Below are 16,165 nucleotides of genomic sequence, written 5' to 3'. Positions count from 1 at the left end.
AATTTAGTTTTAAAAAAGACTTTTTGTACTCTGTCTTCAGTTTCTCATCTCTGCCCTTTCTTGAGCTCACTCCATTCAGCCTTTAGTTGCCATTACTCAGACAAAAGCTCAAAGGTCATCAGAGAAAATAACGATAGATGGATAATAGGTGAGATGTGATAGACACTAATCGTGATAGGATCCTTTTGCTACATTCATTCATTCAACAAGCACTTGCTGACCACCTACTGTGCCACACTGTTGTAGGTATTTTACGAATATTAACTCACATAAGCTTGTAAGGTGGGTGCTGTTATTATCCTCATTACACGGATGAGGAAACTGAGAAACAGAGAGATGAAAGAGTTTACCCTCTAGGCCATACATAGTATACAGTGATGACTTTTCAGCCCTCATTTTACTTGACCTACTTGCAGTGTTTACGGGTTAATCATTCCCTCCTTCTTCAACTACGTGCTCCGCCTCATTTTCTGAACAGCACTCTCCTTGGTTTCTCCCTTTACCTCATTATCTGTTCCTCTCAGTATCTTTTGCTGATTCCTTCTCATCTCCCCTAAACAGATGCTGGAGAGCTCAGTCATCACACCTTTTCTCTGTCTACACTCACTCCCTGTGTGACCCCTCCCAGTCCCATGACTTTAAATGCTGTCTATACACTGTTGGCCTCTGAAATGCTGTCTCTAGCCTGGGCCTCACCCCTGAACTCTAGACTTGATATTCTCCCTGATCTCATGACCTCATTTTCAACCATTCCCCTCCTCACTCACCCAATTCCAGCCATGCAGGCCTCCCTGCTGTTCCTAGTTATGCTAATAGCGCTCCTACCTGGGGGCCTCCGCATGTGGACCTGGCCTCTGACCGGGATGCTTTCCGGAGATAGCTGCTGGGGCTCATGACCTTGCTTCCTTCAGGTCACTGTTCAAGAGAGGCCATCTCTGCCCGTCCAACCCCAGAAGTCCCTTTTTACCTGCCTTGCTTTATTGTTCTCCACGTGTCACCATGGGACATGTCATGTATTTGCTCATTATTCATTTTTCTCCAGAAGAGAGCTGCAGGTGGCAGAGCTCTGCAGAGCTTTGTTCTCCACTCTGTCGCCAATGCAGGGTGTATAGTAGGTGTGTAATAAATAGCTACTGAGTGAATGAATGAAGTCATCGCAGGAAACGTACAGACAGATGCCTTTTAGAAGTCCATGTCTTTAATTTTTTTTAAGTAAATTGATTCACATTTACAAAATGAATAAAGTAATAAATGTATAAATAGTCATCTTTCCTCTTCCCTTAAGTTTTATGACATTTATAAATTCACCTGAAATTGTAATAAAAGATTCCAGAAGGTTTTACAGCATGTTTTCAGTTGATGATAATAGCCAGAAGTAGTTTAAATAACAACATTAACAGGTTATGGTTTTCCTAAAGGACCATAAAAGTTGGACTATATTTGTTTTCCAATGCCTATCAGAGAACCTGACACAATTAGGTACCTAGTAAGTGTTTGATAAATGAATGAAATTAGTGAATGAAGAGATGAATGAGTGAATATATTGAATGAATAGATAAACGGGGCAAAATCTACCTGTCTGCATTTGTATTGGGAATTACTACATGTTCAAGAATTTTAAAACGTGGCCATGTATGTGTGGGAATATGCCCTAAATCTTTCACTGCTTCTGACTCCCTGTTGATATGGAAGGCCTGAATCCAGTTCACACCATGTTTCTTAAAAATTTCTCAAATTTTATTGGAATCTATAATCAAAACCAAAATTAAAATTTATTTTTAAATGTGTTCTATGCTCTTGTTCTCTCATTCCTACTTCTTTAAAGTTACCTAGGAAATGCCTGGGGCAGAGTTTTGCACTCTAATCCCTTATGGGACACACAAATCACTGAACGAACATATCTATAGCTAACTTTCCACACTTGATGTGGAGGAGACCGACTAGAGGCAGGTGTGGGGAGGGGATGAGTTTTCTTCCCACCCTTGGAAATTTTAATTCTTCAGTGTGTCTTATTTTTACTGCTTCCCCGGAACCTCCCACCAGAGTCATCTTACTAGTTTCCTCCAAGAAAGATGTATATTTGTGTGTGTGTATGTATGTGCGCACACGTAGAGTGGGGAAGACGGGCAGTGTGGCCCCCTTGCATTCCTTTTTTTTTTTTTTCTGGTACACGGGCCTCTCACTGTTGTGGCCTCTCTCGTTGCGGAGCACAGGCTCTGGACGCGCAGACTCAGCGGCCATGGCTCACGGGCCCAGCCGCTCTGCGGCATGTGGGATCTTCCCGGACCGGGGCACGAACCCATGTCCCCTGCATCGGCAGGTGCACTCGCAACCACTGTGCCACCAGGGAAGCCCCCCCCTTGCACTCCTAATGCATTCCTAAATGCATTGCTCCTTCCCATTGAGGCTGTTCATGTTCTCCATAAGATTGACATGTCAGAGATTTTGGTGAGATAGCTGCTGTTGTCATAAGTTTCTTACACAATTAGTTTACATACGTAGACAATGTATATGAACTGATTGATTCAAATCCGTCTTTTGTAGGGCCTGTTAGTCAAAAGGCCCCCTTAAAAAATATGAAGATAAGTGAGTAATTTAACAGTATAGCAGATAGGTACAACTGCACTCTGTCAAATGCTAGGCTCCCGTGTGCTAGCGTGACTAGAAGCATCAGAGGGTGCCGTCTTGGTCTGCTCACCCTCTCTCTCTTTCTAATACTAACTTGGGCTTGTTGTGGCTGAGCCTATATAGGCGCATCTAGAAGGGATCATTCAGAATAGACAGCTTCAGCTTTTGCTCGGATCTTCAAGATATGCTGTGTCAGCTCTCCCTGCCACAAAGGTCCTCTGAGAAGCCAGGAAAGATTATAGCCCTGAAAGAGGTTCAACTTCTGTTGGTGGGGTTTGGTAGGGGTGGCACACCCTAAGGAGGATGCCAAGTCATGGTACAGACTCACGGGCATGTGTGGAAACCCTCACCTGCCCTGCAGCAACCCCTGGTCAGGACTGAGGAGATGGGAATCTGAACCGAGGCTGGCTGGCTGGTCCTCTGACTTGTGTGTATGTAAATAGTTTGCAGTAACTGGCTTCCCAGGAATGAGTGTTATTAACCAAAGCTGGCAGAGAGGCTGGGTAAAGCCTTCCTGCCCCTCCTGAGCCCCCAGCCCTCCCGTCCTACCTACCACGTTCATAGCTTTTTCAGTGATTTTGCTCATCTCAGTGACTTTGCAGTTCAGACTGTCTCACTGAAGATCATTATGGAAGAGAGAAGGGTAAGACGTATTGCTAACTATTCTGTGATTAATCTATTCTACCCTGAACAAGGAAACAAATGTCTATTGATAGATGGTTAAGTTCTAGGCCTCCAAGCCCAGATCTTATAACTAGGTCTTGGAAGTTGTTGATCTGTTAGATGTTTCCAGGACTCCCCCTGCCAAGGGTGTGTGACGTCATCTCTAATGTATCATGAGTGGAAACAGAAATGTCCCGTTGGGTCCTCATCCTCTCGGAGTCTCCTCCAGCTGGGGGCACTTACGGCCAAAGCCTCTGTGACTTCCCTCACCAAACCCAACTGGCATGGAACCCGGCACATCGTCTGTGCTACATAATAAATGTGGTTTTCACAGGAACAAAGAAATCTCTGGTCTTCTCTATAACTGCACCAAATTACATCTCAGAGATGACTTTTTCTTGTCATGGCATTGGTTTTCTTTCTCCAAGAGAAAGTTACCTGCCTCAGCGGCTTGAAGGGATTTCGTAGTCATAGTAACCTCAGCAGCATCCTCTCAAACCAGGGCAGACGGCAGAGCCAGGGGTGACTGGGATCCGCTGCAGCCGCCTGAACCCTGACCGGATTCATGGTTTCGTGTGGTCAGGACCTTGGGGCTCACGTCAGCCTTTCCCACCACACTCTTGGAAACAGCGAGTGGTCCTGTCAGCAGTGCCCGTCGCACCAGGGAGGGCAAGGGCATGCGATCCAGATGCGAGGGAGGCCCGAGGCAGGGGGCGGCAGAGTGAGGGGTTTAAAAGCCTGGGGCCAGTGCCCGCCCTGGGTTCGCCCACCCGCATACACTGTGCTGGCCCGCTTGTCGGCCACCACCCAAGAGTCAGCATAGAGCCTGTGCTTTTTAGAGTTTAGTGTCTCCACACTTAAGAGAAAATGAGGTAGATGAGAGCCCAGATTAGTTTCTGGATTTAGAACACCCCCCTTGTGGTCCTGCATAGAGATTCCTAGGAGAGCGTGTGAGAAGCAAGCAGGGAGAGGGCTCAGGCCAGGGTTTCAACCTCAGCACAACTGACGTTTGGGCCTGGATCATTCTCTGTCATGGGAGTTTTTTCCTATGCAGTGTAAGACATTTAGCAGTATCCTTGGCCTCTACCTACCAGATGTCAGTAGCCCCCTCCCAGTTGTGACAACGAAAAATGTCCCCAGGTATTTCCAAATGTCTCCTAGGGGTCAAAATCACCAGGGGTTGAAACCACTGGATTAGGGAGAGAATTTGGTGAAAAGACATTTGCTTATACCTGTAGTCTTGGGCTATGTCCCAAGAGCCATTTATCATCGTCTTGAATTATTGTCTAGAAAAAGCGGAGGCCTGAGGTTTTCAGAGGAGTTGCAATCCATTGGCTGGCATGGAGAGCTCTGCAGGAAATGTGGCTCTTCAAAGGCCACAGCTAGGCTTAGACACTTGAAAGGGAGAGGTATCTCTTCCTTCTTCTCCCTCCCTGTCTCTTTCTCTGTGACACTGAACCACTGAATCACCCGGGAGGCTTGTTAAAATGCACCCAGAGCTCCACTCCCTAGAGATTCTGATCCAGAGGATCTGGGAGGGGGCCTGGGATCTGACCTGTTCTGAACTTCCCAAGTGCAGGGGGATGGGGATCGGGTGGGGTCTGGAGGCGACACCTTGAGAAACAAGGCCCCAGAGGGATGTCAGACACAACAAATGTTCCCAGTCCTCTGAGGACACTAAAACCTAGCATGAAAAAGAATAAGGAAAAGAAAAAGACTTTAGCACAAAGCAAAAAGTGATAATCCGTAAGAAAGATGAAGCTAATAGATGTGGGAACCCCTTACACTGAAAAGAGACTCACTCACTCACTCATTCAACAAATACTTTCTGAGTGCCTACTCTACTTCAAGCATTGCTCTAGGCATTAGGGAGTCAGCAGTGAATAAAACAGACGAAAGTCCCTGCTCTCATTCGGTTTATATTTTGTAGGGGAGACAGTGAACAGACTTCCTAACTATAGATCATGTAGAGAGAGAGCAGAGCAGAGGGTCGGGGAATGCTGGGGGTGGCTTGCAGCTGTAATTAGGTGGTCAGGGAGGCCTCATTTACAAGGTGATATTTGACCACCATGAAGGTGGTAAGAGACAGTCAGGCACGTATGTGTAGGGGCAAGTTTTCCACGCAGAAGGAAAAAGAAGTACAGAGTCACTGAGGTGACAGTGAACATTCCCTGTGTGATCAAGGACCAGCTCAGGCTCTTGTGGCTGGAGCAGAGTGAGTCAGGGAGCAGGGGCAGGAACGGAGGTCGGAGAGGGAACGGGAGGCCAGGTCCTGCGGTGCCCAGTGCAAAGACTTTGCCTTGACCCTGACGGAAGTCGGGTGGGGATGCGGGAGGATTTTTAGCCGAGGAACGCCAGGATCAGATTTAAGACTTACAAGGATCACCCTGGCTGCTGTCTTGAGTAGACTCCAGTGGGGCAGGCGTAGAAGTTATCATTACTGTTGAAATTATGGTATGGTTTCTGCCCCCTAGGAATTTACCATGATGGTGGAGATAGAGCATGTACAACCCTAACTAACAAGGAAGTGTTTGCTAAGTGACGTGAATCACTCAGACCAGAGAAGTGTGATGGAAGCGCCTTCTGGGAGTCAGACTTCATGGACAAGTTGGGCCTTACGATGGAAAAACAAGATTTCTTTTCAGCTTAATGGGTATATGATTGGCATTTAGTAAATGGTACACATCTGAAGTGTACAATTTAATATGTTTGGTCAGATGTATACACCCATGAAGCCATCACCACAGCGGTGAACATATCTATTACCTGCCCCCCCCCAAATTTTCTTGTGGTTTACAGGCAGGGTGGGAATTATCATCAGGGCAGTAATGTAAGCAAAGGCACAGAGATGGGAAATGCAGGGGCTTCTATGGGACAGAGGGAAACCCACCCTGCCTGTCCTGCAGGGTCACACGGGGAACCCGGAGAGAGATGTCTGACAAGACAGCTTGAAGTAAATCACATGGGACCCAAAATACTGGGTTGCGAGGGTTAGGTCACAGGGGGACCGGCAGAAGTGTTTAAGTTTGTCGTAGTTTATGGTCAAAACGGAGTTTATCTGCTAAAATTTCATCTTTTAGGAAACACCAGCAACAACATCAAAGTTTAGGTACTTTTATCTTTTTGTAGTTAAGTCCAAGGAAACATAGCCAAGTAAATTTCTGCAGTGTTTCATGCATACAAAATCAATTAAAGGAAAAAGAAACATTAGGCAAATTTCATAATTAGATAATTAACAGATTCCTTAGTAACCTTATACTAATACAACTACTTACAGATCGAAAATAAATCCATTTGCCACCTGATGGTACATTATAGCCCACACATAAAAAATACATCTAATCTAGATAGACTTTAATAATTTAAAGGTAAAATTTTAGCATGTCATACTACAGTCGTGATTAGTTCTTCATATTTGTAAAGTCCAGCACATTATTTTCGTGTCATGTTGAACATGAACTTTAAAGTTAAGGAAAACATTTTCAGTAGGTGTTATGAGTCTACTCTCCCATCCTAAGCTCTTAAACTATTTATGAATGGATCCTTTTTCCCCAGCAAGATTTTCAGGTTTGAAGATAGGTTTGCTAATGTGAAATCCTTTCTCTTTCTCCATCTCCTGGGTGGAGTCTGGCAACTCCTTGGAGGCACCGGCCAGTTGATGGCTCTGTGATCCGGCTTGAACAATCAGCACCCGCTTTGGAGCATCACCCACTCCTGAGGGAGAAATGAGGAATACTTTTCAGCGAGAGGCATCATAGTCTCAGTCCCATGGAAATGAATGACTCTTGGATTATTTCACCTCTTAAGAGAGAAGGCTGGGAGTCATCCAGTCCATGCTCAGGGATATCAGCTCAGGAGTTCCAGGGACCCACTCTTATATTGGTTTCTTTCAAGAAGACCTGACTTCCTCTGATGTAAGAGGTGGTTAGCTGAAGATCGCAAGTTCTCTTTACCATCCCCGCACCTCTTAATTCCAAAAGTGCTTGCTAAATCCTCCTGGATATAAGTAAGCCCCAGATCATTGTTGTTCTCATCGCCACCATCATCTGAAGTACCGAACTGGTATAAACATGGTACTGCTTGAGATACTGAGAAGTGAAACACTGATAACAATCACCACCATTATCGAGCATTCCCAAGGACCAGGACTGTGCTAAACATGTTGCAAGTATAACCCTTACGTTACTCAGTGAAATAGGGACTCTTATCATTTCCCATTTTTACATTTAAGGAGACTGAAGCTTGGATAGGTCACACAGCTACTAAGTGATGGAGCCCTGTCTCGAACTGTCCATACTCGCTACCAAACGTTTTCAAAAGAATCGAGACATTGTCTGTGCCATCCAGTTGGAAAAGATGAGAGACACAGATGTAGAAAATTTCTCTGGTCATTACGAGAAACACCTCACCTATTCTTTTGAGTAATTCATGAACTTTTCTTAATCACATTAAGTTCCAATTAAAAGCCGCCCTTACCATCTGCAACACTTTTTCACACGTTGCAGCAAGCAGCCCTATTAACTGCATCCTGCCTGCATCTGGCGCTCCCAGCAGCCTCCGGTGCTGAAGAGAATCATTCAAACTGAAATGCACGTGCGTCTCTAATGGGCCCGCATCTCTCTGCTCGTAACCCAGGGCAGGATTGCTTAGGCTGTGCGCAGTCACTACGGTCCAGGTTAATTTGGTTTCTCATGTAGAACAACTTTGGTCTGACATTTAACATTTCTTCCTCTGACATTTTTTTTTTTTTGGCCTCTCTCTGAGCTCATTATCCAGCATCTTTTACATTCATTCTTTTTTACACGCTAGGATCAGTGCTTGTGTCCAATAATGATGAAAAGCCTGGGGTTCGGATGAGGCCTGGAAGGCCAGAAGGAAGTTTCACGTTCATGGAGCCGGTCTGTGGGCCACCTGTGATTCCAGGGCCTGGCCCAGTTGCTGTCACTACGGTGCTGGTTGTTTGGGCTGTCTCAGGCCTCACGGGAGCAAGCTCTAATTGTAACGCACCTGGTCACCTCTTTCATGCCCCTCTTCCTCCGTGTCTCTAACTTTGGAGAATGAGCCCTGCTGTGTGAAACTGAGTGAAGCACTCAGGGATTTTGAGTTTGCACCGTGTGTCAGCGAGAATGGCAGCCCGTGAGGGTGGTCACTCTTCTCTGCAAAGAGTGTTGGGATGTCATTGCTTGTGACACAGTCTTAATCTGTTCCCCGGCTTCCCTCCCAGGTTGTCATATGCCTTGTTTGTGGGTCTGGGAACTCTGAACAGCAGGAGTAAAGGATACTGATGTCTGTCAATTCCTGCTGGGTAGATTCGGTATGATGGCTGGGTGAGTAGCGTCTCATGTGAGAGACTCTTGGTTCCCCAACCCTTTGCATCCCCCTTGATCTTGCACGTCCCATCAAGCACGTGTGGACAGTGAGATACAAGATCAGGGGCTGATGAGCACAGAGGAACCCAATCTTCCTGAGGAAGGAGTTACACCCACTGGTTGGCATTTTGGGGGTATCCTTAAATTTCAGATTTTAAAGTCTCTTTTCTGCCAGTGGCTAAGTGAAATTTGTTTTTTCTTCTTCTGAAATTACCAAGGTGAAACAAACCCAGTTCTTTGGAGAGACCTTTGAATCCAAATATTTGAATGTTTCACTGTGAATGAGAATATTTGTTTTCTTGGGTTGGATTCACCTGAGCTTTGCTACCTGTTGTTTTGCAAACTTCCAATTTTGCAGTTTCCATTAAAAACAGAGGATCATTCATATTGACACCTGCCTTTGGGGACAGAACTGCTGGGAAGAATGCTGAGATTCAAGAGAAAGAAAGGACACGGATAGGGAATGCAGCAGGAGGTGGGGAAGGGGCGGAGGGTGCAGACCCTCGTGTGGAAGGATTACAAGGCGTGTGAGGGTAAATTCCCTTGATCTTCTGGGAAACTGCCCGCGGTGGGGAACAAAACATTGCATTCTCAGAGTTCTAGCCATCATTCTGGGCCTCAAGGGATAGCATTTATGGAAGAAGAAAGTTTAGGAACAAAGTGGAAAGAAACTGCCTTTGAAGAACAGCTTAAATCTTGTTAAGCTTGTCACTAGAGGCCTCTAGAATAATAAACCAGGAGCAAACATCAACAGGAATTTTCACAACACATGCTGGACGCTGACTCCGGCTGTTGCTTTCCTCACAGACCCAGAGGCTTTGGGGAAATGCACTCCAAGTACTCTTTTGGCTAAAATAATCTGCAAAAAAAAATCCTGTCCTTGCAAGTGGCACGAGTGTTTATTGCCAAACAGCCCATCCCTCAGAGGATGAAGTGGGACAGAAAATAGTGAGGACACTAGTAAACAGCTTGATTTGCCTGGGCCGTAGTTCTTCTTCTCTTGCTCAGGTTCCAGAGTCTCCACCCTCATTAGCAGCCATGCCTCACGTGTTGAAAGCTGGCTGCTGGCTCTTGGAAAATAAGCATGCTACCTACTTGCTGGGTGGCGGAGGAGGGCGGGGGGGTCTAACCCTGCTGGACCAGGTGTGTAGTATTAATCTGGAGTTTTCCTATGATGAGCTGGCCTGATGGTTAAAAAAAATTCTTTGCATATAAATATTGTTTTCTTGGGAACTTAGGAAAAAGAGTAATAATAGATTGTGTATTGAGGCAAGTGAATAGAGAATCTAGTTTTTTGTGTTTTTGTGTTTTTTTTTTTTGTGGTACGCGGGCCTCTCACTGCTTCGGCCTCTCCCGTTGCGGAGCACAGGCTCCGGACGCGCAGGCTCAGCGGCCATGGCTCACGGGCCCAGCCGCTCCGCGGCACGTGGGATCTTCCCGGACCGGGTCACGAACCCGTGTCCCCTGCATCGGCAGGCGGACTCGCAACCACTGCGCCACCAGGGAAGCCCGAGAATGTATTTTAATAGTTTAAGGAAGATTCAAATAAAAGGAGGATATCCAGATTATGGTTGACTCACATTAGGCTCTTTAGCCAGGCAGAACAAATACAATTGGAAAACTATATTAACCCTAGAGTTGAAGGAGTTTATTTCATGACAATTTCCTAAGAAGCGACTAGCTCACTTAGACAAAATAAGTGACAGATGGACCAAAACCAACTTCATTATCGACTGTTTCAGCTTTGGTTGAATTCTTTCCAGTTTTTATCTCACAAATATTTGTTGGGCCCTTACTATGAAGTAGACACTATTCTAGACTTGGGGCAATTAAAGATGAACAGAATATTTCCTCTTAGGGAGCTGACAGTCTAATAGACAAATAGCTCTACAAATAAAGACTACAGACAAGAAGATCGCTCTTAGAATAGAGGTGCAGGAAAGCAGGATAATGACATGATCAGATGTGCATTTTAGTTAAATCCTTTTTTTTTTTTGTGGAGGGAGGGTTTTGAGGTCAAGGCTAGAATCAGGGAAACCATGATGATGTGAGAAATGCTGAAAGCTTTCTCATGGCAGTGGGCATGGAGAAGAGGGACAATTCAAGAGCTTTTAGGAAGGACCATCAACCACACTTGGTGATTGGATTGGAGGGCAAGGGAGGAGATGAGGAAGGTTCTAGACTTCTAGCCTGGGTGCCTGAGTGGATAATAATACTGTTTACTTTGATAGTGACTATTGGAATAAGAATAGGATCAGGGGAAAATAAAATTAATTTTGAATTGTCAGTTTGAAGAGTATTTATCTGGATGATGTTTTCTAGGGGGCGGTAAGGCTCAGAGTTCAGGAGAAGGGCCAGGCATGGATGGAGATGGAGAATTCCCAGTCACCGGGATACAGATGGCTATGGAAGCCGTGGGTTCGGTTGCCCTTGCCTGAGGAAGAGAGATTTAGTCATGATCTCTTAGAGCAGTGTGCCAGAAGACATGTGAGTCAATCTTTGAGAGCCATTAGATTACGAGAGCCCTAGGGAACATGGCAGGACACCTGGTTCCTGAAATGCCCCTAGAAGAAGTGGAAGAGCAGTAAAGGGATTGGAAAACCATTTTCTGGAGTTTTCTTTGTTCTTTTGTAGCAGTCACTAAGTGGGCAGATTTAGGTGTCTGCACATTAACTTCATTTAACCCTAACCTTCCTTCTAAGAACCTTTATCCGTTTCCTAAGAGTTTTCTTGAATCCTCTTCATGGTACACGTGGGATAATAACAATTTTGTATTATTTTTGAAAGATGAGAACCTTTTGGGCACAGAACACTTATATTGAAAGTTTAGGATGAAAACGTTGCCCAAGTGCTGCTAGCCCATTTTCAAAGGTGCTGAAATAAAAATTATGACTCCAAAAATCGAGGTTTAGCCGTTCATGGATTCCCGTTATTCCCATTTGGCTACTTTCTGAAGTCACGAGATGAATCGGGATAGACAATATGAATGTGTTTGAAGCCCATGCACTAGGTAGCATGCCAGACTGCCCACTTAACTCATTCCTTCTCTGAGTGCAGGTTTCTTTTGGTGCCAGCTAAACGAGAGGGCACTCCCACAGTTCTTCTTTGGTCCACGTCAGAAAAGCTCAGTAAGTGTGAGCCATCCATGATTCTGAAACCTTCTTTTCTCCCTGTTTATTACTACTCTCCCTTGAAGCAGTATTCCCTTTGTTCCAGCACTTACAGAAAGCTATGTCTGTTGACCAGTCCTCTTCGAAGTTTTGAGTTGCACTGAAATATTTATAGTGTGTAGACCAGCACTTGAAAGGGATTTTAGTTTCCATAAGGTGTATCTTTTGACTGACTGAGGCCTTTTGATGATAAGAACTCACAAAAAGTTTCAGATCAAGGGTGGCTTAATTTAGGGAACACCTCTTTGACATCTGTCAGCAATTGAAGACTCATGAAAGCATTCATCTCCGCCTTCCTCTGGATGAGACAACAGTGGGTTCTGGGCTCTGCCACGTGCTGGCTGTCGGGGGGGCCGTCCTGGTGGTGGGCCCAGCTCCGGCGCTCAAGGTGATTTTGTAGACCCCTCGGGAACCGGGAGGGGAGCGCTGGGCTCCATGGGTCTGAGTGTGTGCCGATTGGTCCCAGGCTAGAGGTGGCAACAAGGGGGCATGGCGTTTGGCAATCCAGGAGCCAAGTGGGTTCCCTGGAGGGTGAACTCAGAGAGAACAGGAACTGCTCTCGTGCATCCCAGGATCTGCGGCTTGGCACATTGGAGGCCAACATGCATGGCTTGTGGCAAGTCGAGCAGCAAATAGCAGTAGGCTGAGTGAGGAAGGAACTGCTTCAAGGGAGAGCAGTGAAAACCAAGAAGAAGCGAGAAAAGGAGTCCCCAGCACCAGGCTGTTCTTGTGGAGTGGATGTATCTTTTCTGCTCCAGCTGCAGATGTCAGGGTCACATCTAGATTCTACAAGGATCTAAAATAAACTATGATGTGTGGATGGGACTGATCTTATTGCTGCCTTTTTTACTGTGATGCTTCCTCTTGGTGATTGGGAGTAAGCGATTAATTTGAGGTTTCTTGAGACCAAATAGTTTGGTGCCTTAAAAGCATAAGCCGTGGGTGGCAGATTGCTTTTGAATGCCAGTCTCTGATCTCTCACGCTGCCTCTAATTATGTAGTAGACCTGGGAATAAAAAAATGACTTACAAAACAGCTACAGGATAAAATACCATGTGGTCTTTAAAAAAAAAATCACATTTTCAAATGACATATATTGACAAGGGAAAATTCTCATTATGTGAAAAAGCAAGAGTCTATATCTTGACACATATGGGGGCCCAAATACTTCCTTTTGAATAAATGAACATTTTGTATATGAATGTGGGAAAAGCCTTAAGTCTGGGCAAAATTATGAGTCCATTGATGAATATGGCTCTTTGTCTCTTGAAGTGGAAAATCATGGACTAGAGGTCAAGAAATTTGGTTGTAGTCCGAGCTTTTAACCCTTTTGGAGCTGTTTCCTTATCTGGAAACTGAGGTAATGGTCCCTAAGGGGCCCTTTTGGGTCCCACACATGCTGAGTTTTGATCAGGGACTCTGGACGAAGCAGCTCTCATTGAGGAGGGCACCGCAAGCAGGTGTCATGTGGTTTGCATCGCTTTGTCAGCGAGACTTGATCACCCTTGACCTCCTATGGTTCCCCATCATTTTCTATGACCGTCTTGAGTTTCCACCTCCTGAGTCACTCCTCGCTGCTGCTGTGTAAAGAGGCCTCTTGATTTATTAATCAATCAATCAGTGCATGCTGAAGAGCTGTTCAGGGTAGTTAAACAGGGAAAACAAAATGCTGGAGCCAATAATCAAGATGGATCGTAATTAAGGGTGACCCTCCCACTGCTGATCTCCCTTCCCACCCACAGCTCATCAAACTCCAGTCAGCCCTGATGGGGTTTCCACCCCAAAAAAGCTCCAGCACATTTCGGAAGGGAAGCTTTTCTTCCAATGTCCTAAGGAAAACAGGCCTTGAGATAACCCTCATCAATTACCTGCAGCAATTGTGGAATCTCAAAAGTTCAACCAGGTCCCCAAAATAGCATAGTGGCTCCGTCCATATATGCAGTCACTGTCCTCTCCTGTCTCCATTTCCCTACACAGAGTCATGGAGTTGGAAGGACCTTACAATAAAGACAGGCCACGGCCTTGCGTGACAGATGAGAGGCTCAGTGAGGCTAGGTAAGTTGTCCAAGGTCACATAGCTAATTGGTAGCAGAACCAGAACTAGAAGCCAAATATTTTGATACCCAGTTAACACACCTACTGCTTATTTCTCTGTGCAGTCTTGCTTTCCTATAAAAATTAAAGCAAAGTAAATGAAAGAAATCATCCTCATTAAATTCACTTTCTGATTTCTTTTAGATAAGGGCTTCTGAACGAAAGAGTTTTTAATAGTTTTAGATGAAGTTTCTGGGGAAAAGTATCTTGGACTGTTTATCAAGGAGACATTTTTCTTTTGATGGATCAGGATATCAGACACATGGGTACAGGCATGGCCAGCCTGCCATGGGGCCAATGGTAAACACAGTGAATCTGTAGGGGTTTGCTGGGCTGCTGGAGAGGCTAGATCTCTGGTCCAGAATCTGTTTAGTTTGGTTTTCTTCCAGTGGCACTTAGCACACGGTGTTAATGAGGCTAGGATTTTCTTAGAATAGAATCTCTGTTCTGGGTCACAAGTAGTACCTCCACCTGCTGCCAACTTTCCATAGTTCACGGGGGCCCACAATGCATTGGTCCAGAGTGACTGCACTCACCCCTGCCAGGCCCGGATGACCATTTGTGTCTACTTAATGACCACCTTGGGAGCATCCAGGTATAGCTATGATTCTTTAGTGGACACAAGGGGAAGAATCTGGAATGTTCTTGTTTGACTGGCCTGGTAAGGAGGATGCTCAGAAAGCTTTTTTTTTTTTTTTTTAATTCCTTAAAGTCTCCACTATAAAAATCTTACATTTGTTGGGCTTCCCTGGTGGCGCAGTGGTTGAGAGTCCGCCTGCTGATGCAGGGGACACGGGTTCGTGACCCGGTCCAGGAGGATCCCACATGCCGCGGGGCGGCTGGGCCTGTGAGCCATGGCCGCTGAGCCTGCGCGTCCGGAGCCTGTGCTCCGCAGCGGGAGAGCCCACAACGGTGAGAGGCCTGCGTACCGCAAAAAAAAACACAAAACTTCTTACATTTGTCAAATGTGTTTGTCAACTAGGGGCTCGTCTGCCAATCTGGCCGCTCATTTCTGCTGGATGTCAGTCAAACAGTCAAACTCTTTGGGTACATCTAGGGCTTAACTCAGAAACCAGGCATCTGAATTGCGCTTACCAGCCTTGATTGATAGACTCTCCTTATTCTTTTGTCTGTGTGTTCTCCAGGACGCTGCTTTCTCGGCTGTGATTCACGACAAGCTCCAGGTCCCCAACACCATCCGGAAGGCATGGAATGACAGGGACAACCGCTGTGACATATGTGCCACACACTTGAACCAGCTGAAGCAGGAGGCCATTCAGATGGTGCTGACCCTGGAACAGGCGGCTGGCAGTGAGCACTTCGATGGCTCACCTGGCTCGCCCCCAGCCCTTTCCAACATCCCCACTCCGGTGGGGTCCCGGCACGTGGGGGGGCTCCAGCAGCCCAGGGACTGGGCCTTTGTGCCCACCTCCTATGCCTCCTCCAACTACACAGCCCTCATCACCAATAAGCATAGCAGCAAACCCAACAGCCTCGGGGTCAGCAATGGGGTGGAGAAGAAGAGTGGGTCTCCAACCCACCAGGCCAAGGTCAGCCTCCAGATGGCCACCAGCCCCAGCAATGGGAATATCCTCAACTCAGTGGCCATCCAGGCTCACCAGTACCTGGATGGCACCTGGTCCCTGTCGAGAACCAACGGGGTCACCCTCTACCCCTACCAGGTAAGTAGTCTCCGAGCAAGAAAGGGCAGGGCTGGCTACAGTTAAAGCAGAGAAGTGGGCAACACTTCCTGTCTCTACTTTGTCCTCCTGGGAACTCCCCAACTCAGAGCCTAATGTTTCCATGTAGCCCTGCTGAACAATGCTAAATGGAGATAAAATATATGAGGAACGAATGATCCAAGATAGCACTCTGTTTCCATCGTCTCTACCCTCTGAAGGAGAGGTCGACACCCTTCCTAATCTCTCCCAACTTGAGAGACCTTAACCCTTTTCTATTTGCAACCCACCTTAAATACTGTGGGATTAGGTAACCAACCGCGTGTTCCCCTTTTCTTATTTTCTCTTCTCAGTTATTTAAGTTAGCATGTACTCTCAAGTTTCCCTATAGAAATAAGAGAGCAGGTCTTAAGTCTGCCAAGGAATCTAAAATATTTGTCTTAATTTTGCTCGTGTGAGCTTTCTGTTGGAAGAGGGTTGGCTTTACCATACGTGTTCTCTGTGTCCCTTGAGTCACTCATGTGGGAAGCAGCAGGAAGTGTTGACTGTCGCTCTGGGGTGG

The 16,165-nt window shown here is 46.1% G+C and overlaps 1 protein-coding gene across 1 annotated transcript in view; it reads left to right on the top strand.

The window, feature by feature from the left end:
* Nucleotides 1-16,165, top strand: part of KIF26B (kinesin family member 26B) — a 490,504-nt gene that overhangs the window by 167,003 nt on the left and 307,336 nt on the right. The window contains exon 3 of the mRNA XM_029228705.1: nucleotides 15,070-15,606. Coding sequence (XP_029084538.1) covers nucleotides 15,070-15,606 — 537 coding nt within the window. The remainder of the gene's footprint in view (nucleotides 1-15,069; nucleotides 15,607-16,165) is intronic.

Source organism: Monodon monoceros, unplaced genomic scaffold (assembly GCF_005190385.1).
Source record: "Monodon monoceros isolate NGI ecotype Baffin Bay Population unplaced genomic scaffold, NGI_Narwhal_1 Super_Scaffold_18, whole genome shotgun sequence".
NCBI classification, from domain to species: domain Eukaryota; kingdom Metazoa; phylum Chordata; class Mammalia; order Artiodactyla; family Monodontidae; genus Monodon; species Monodon monoceros.
Note: the sequence above shows the minus strand (reverse complement) of the source record. Positions and strands in the feature narration are given on the sequence as shown.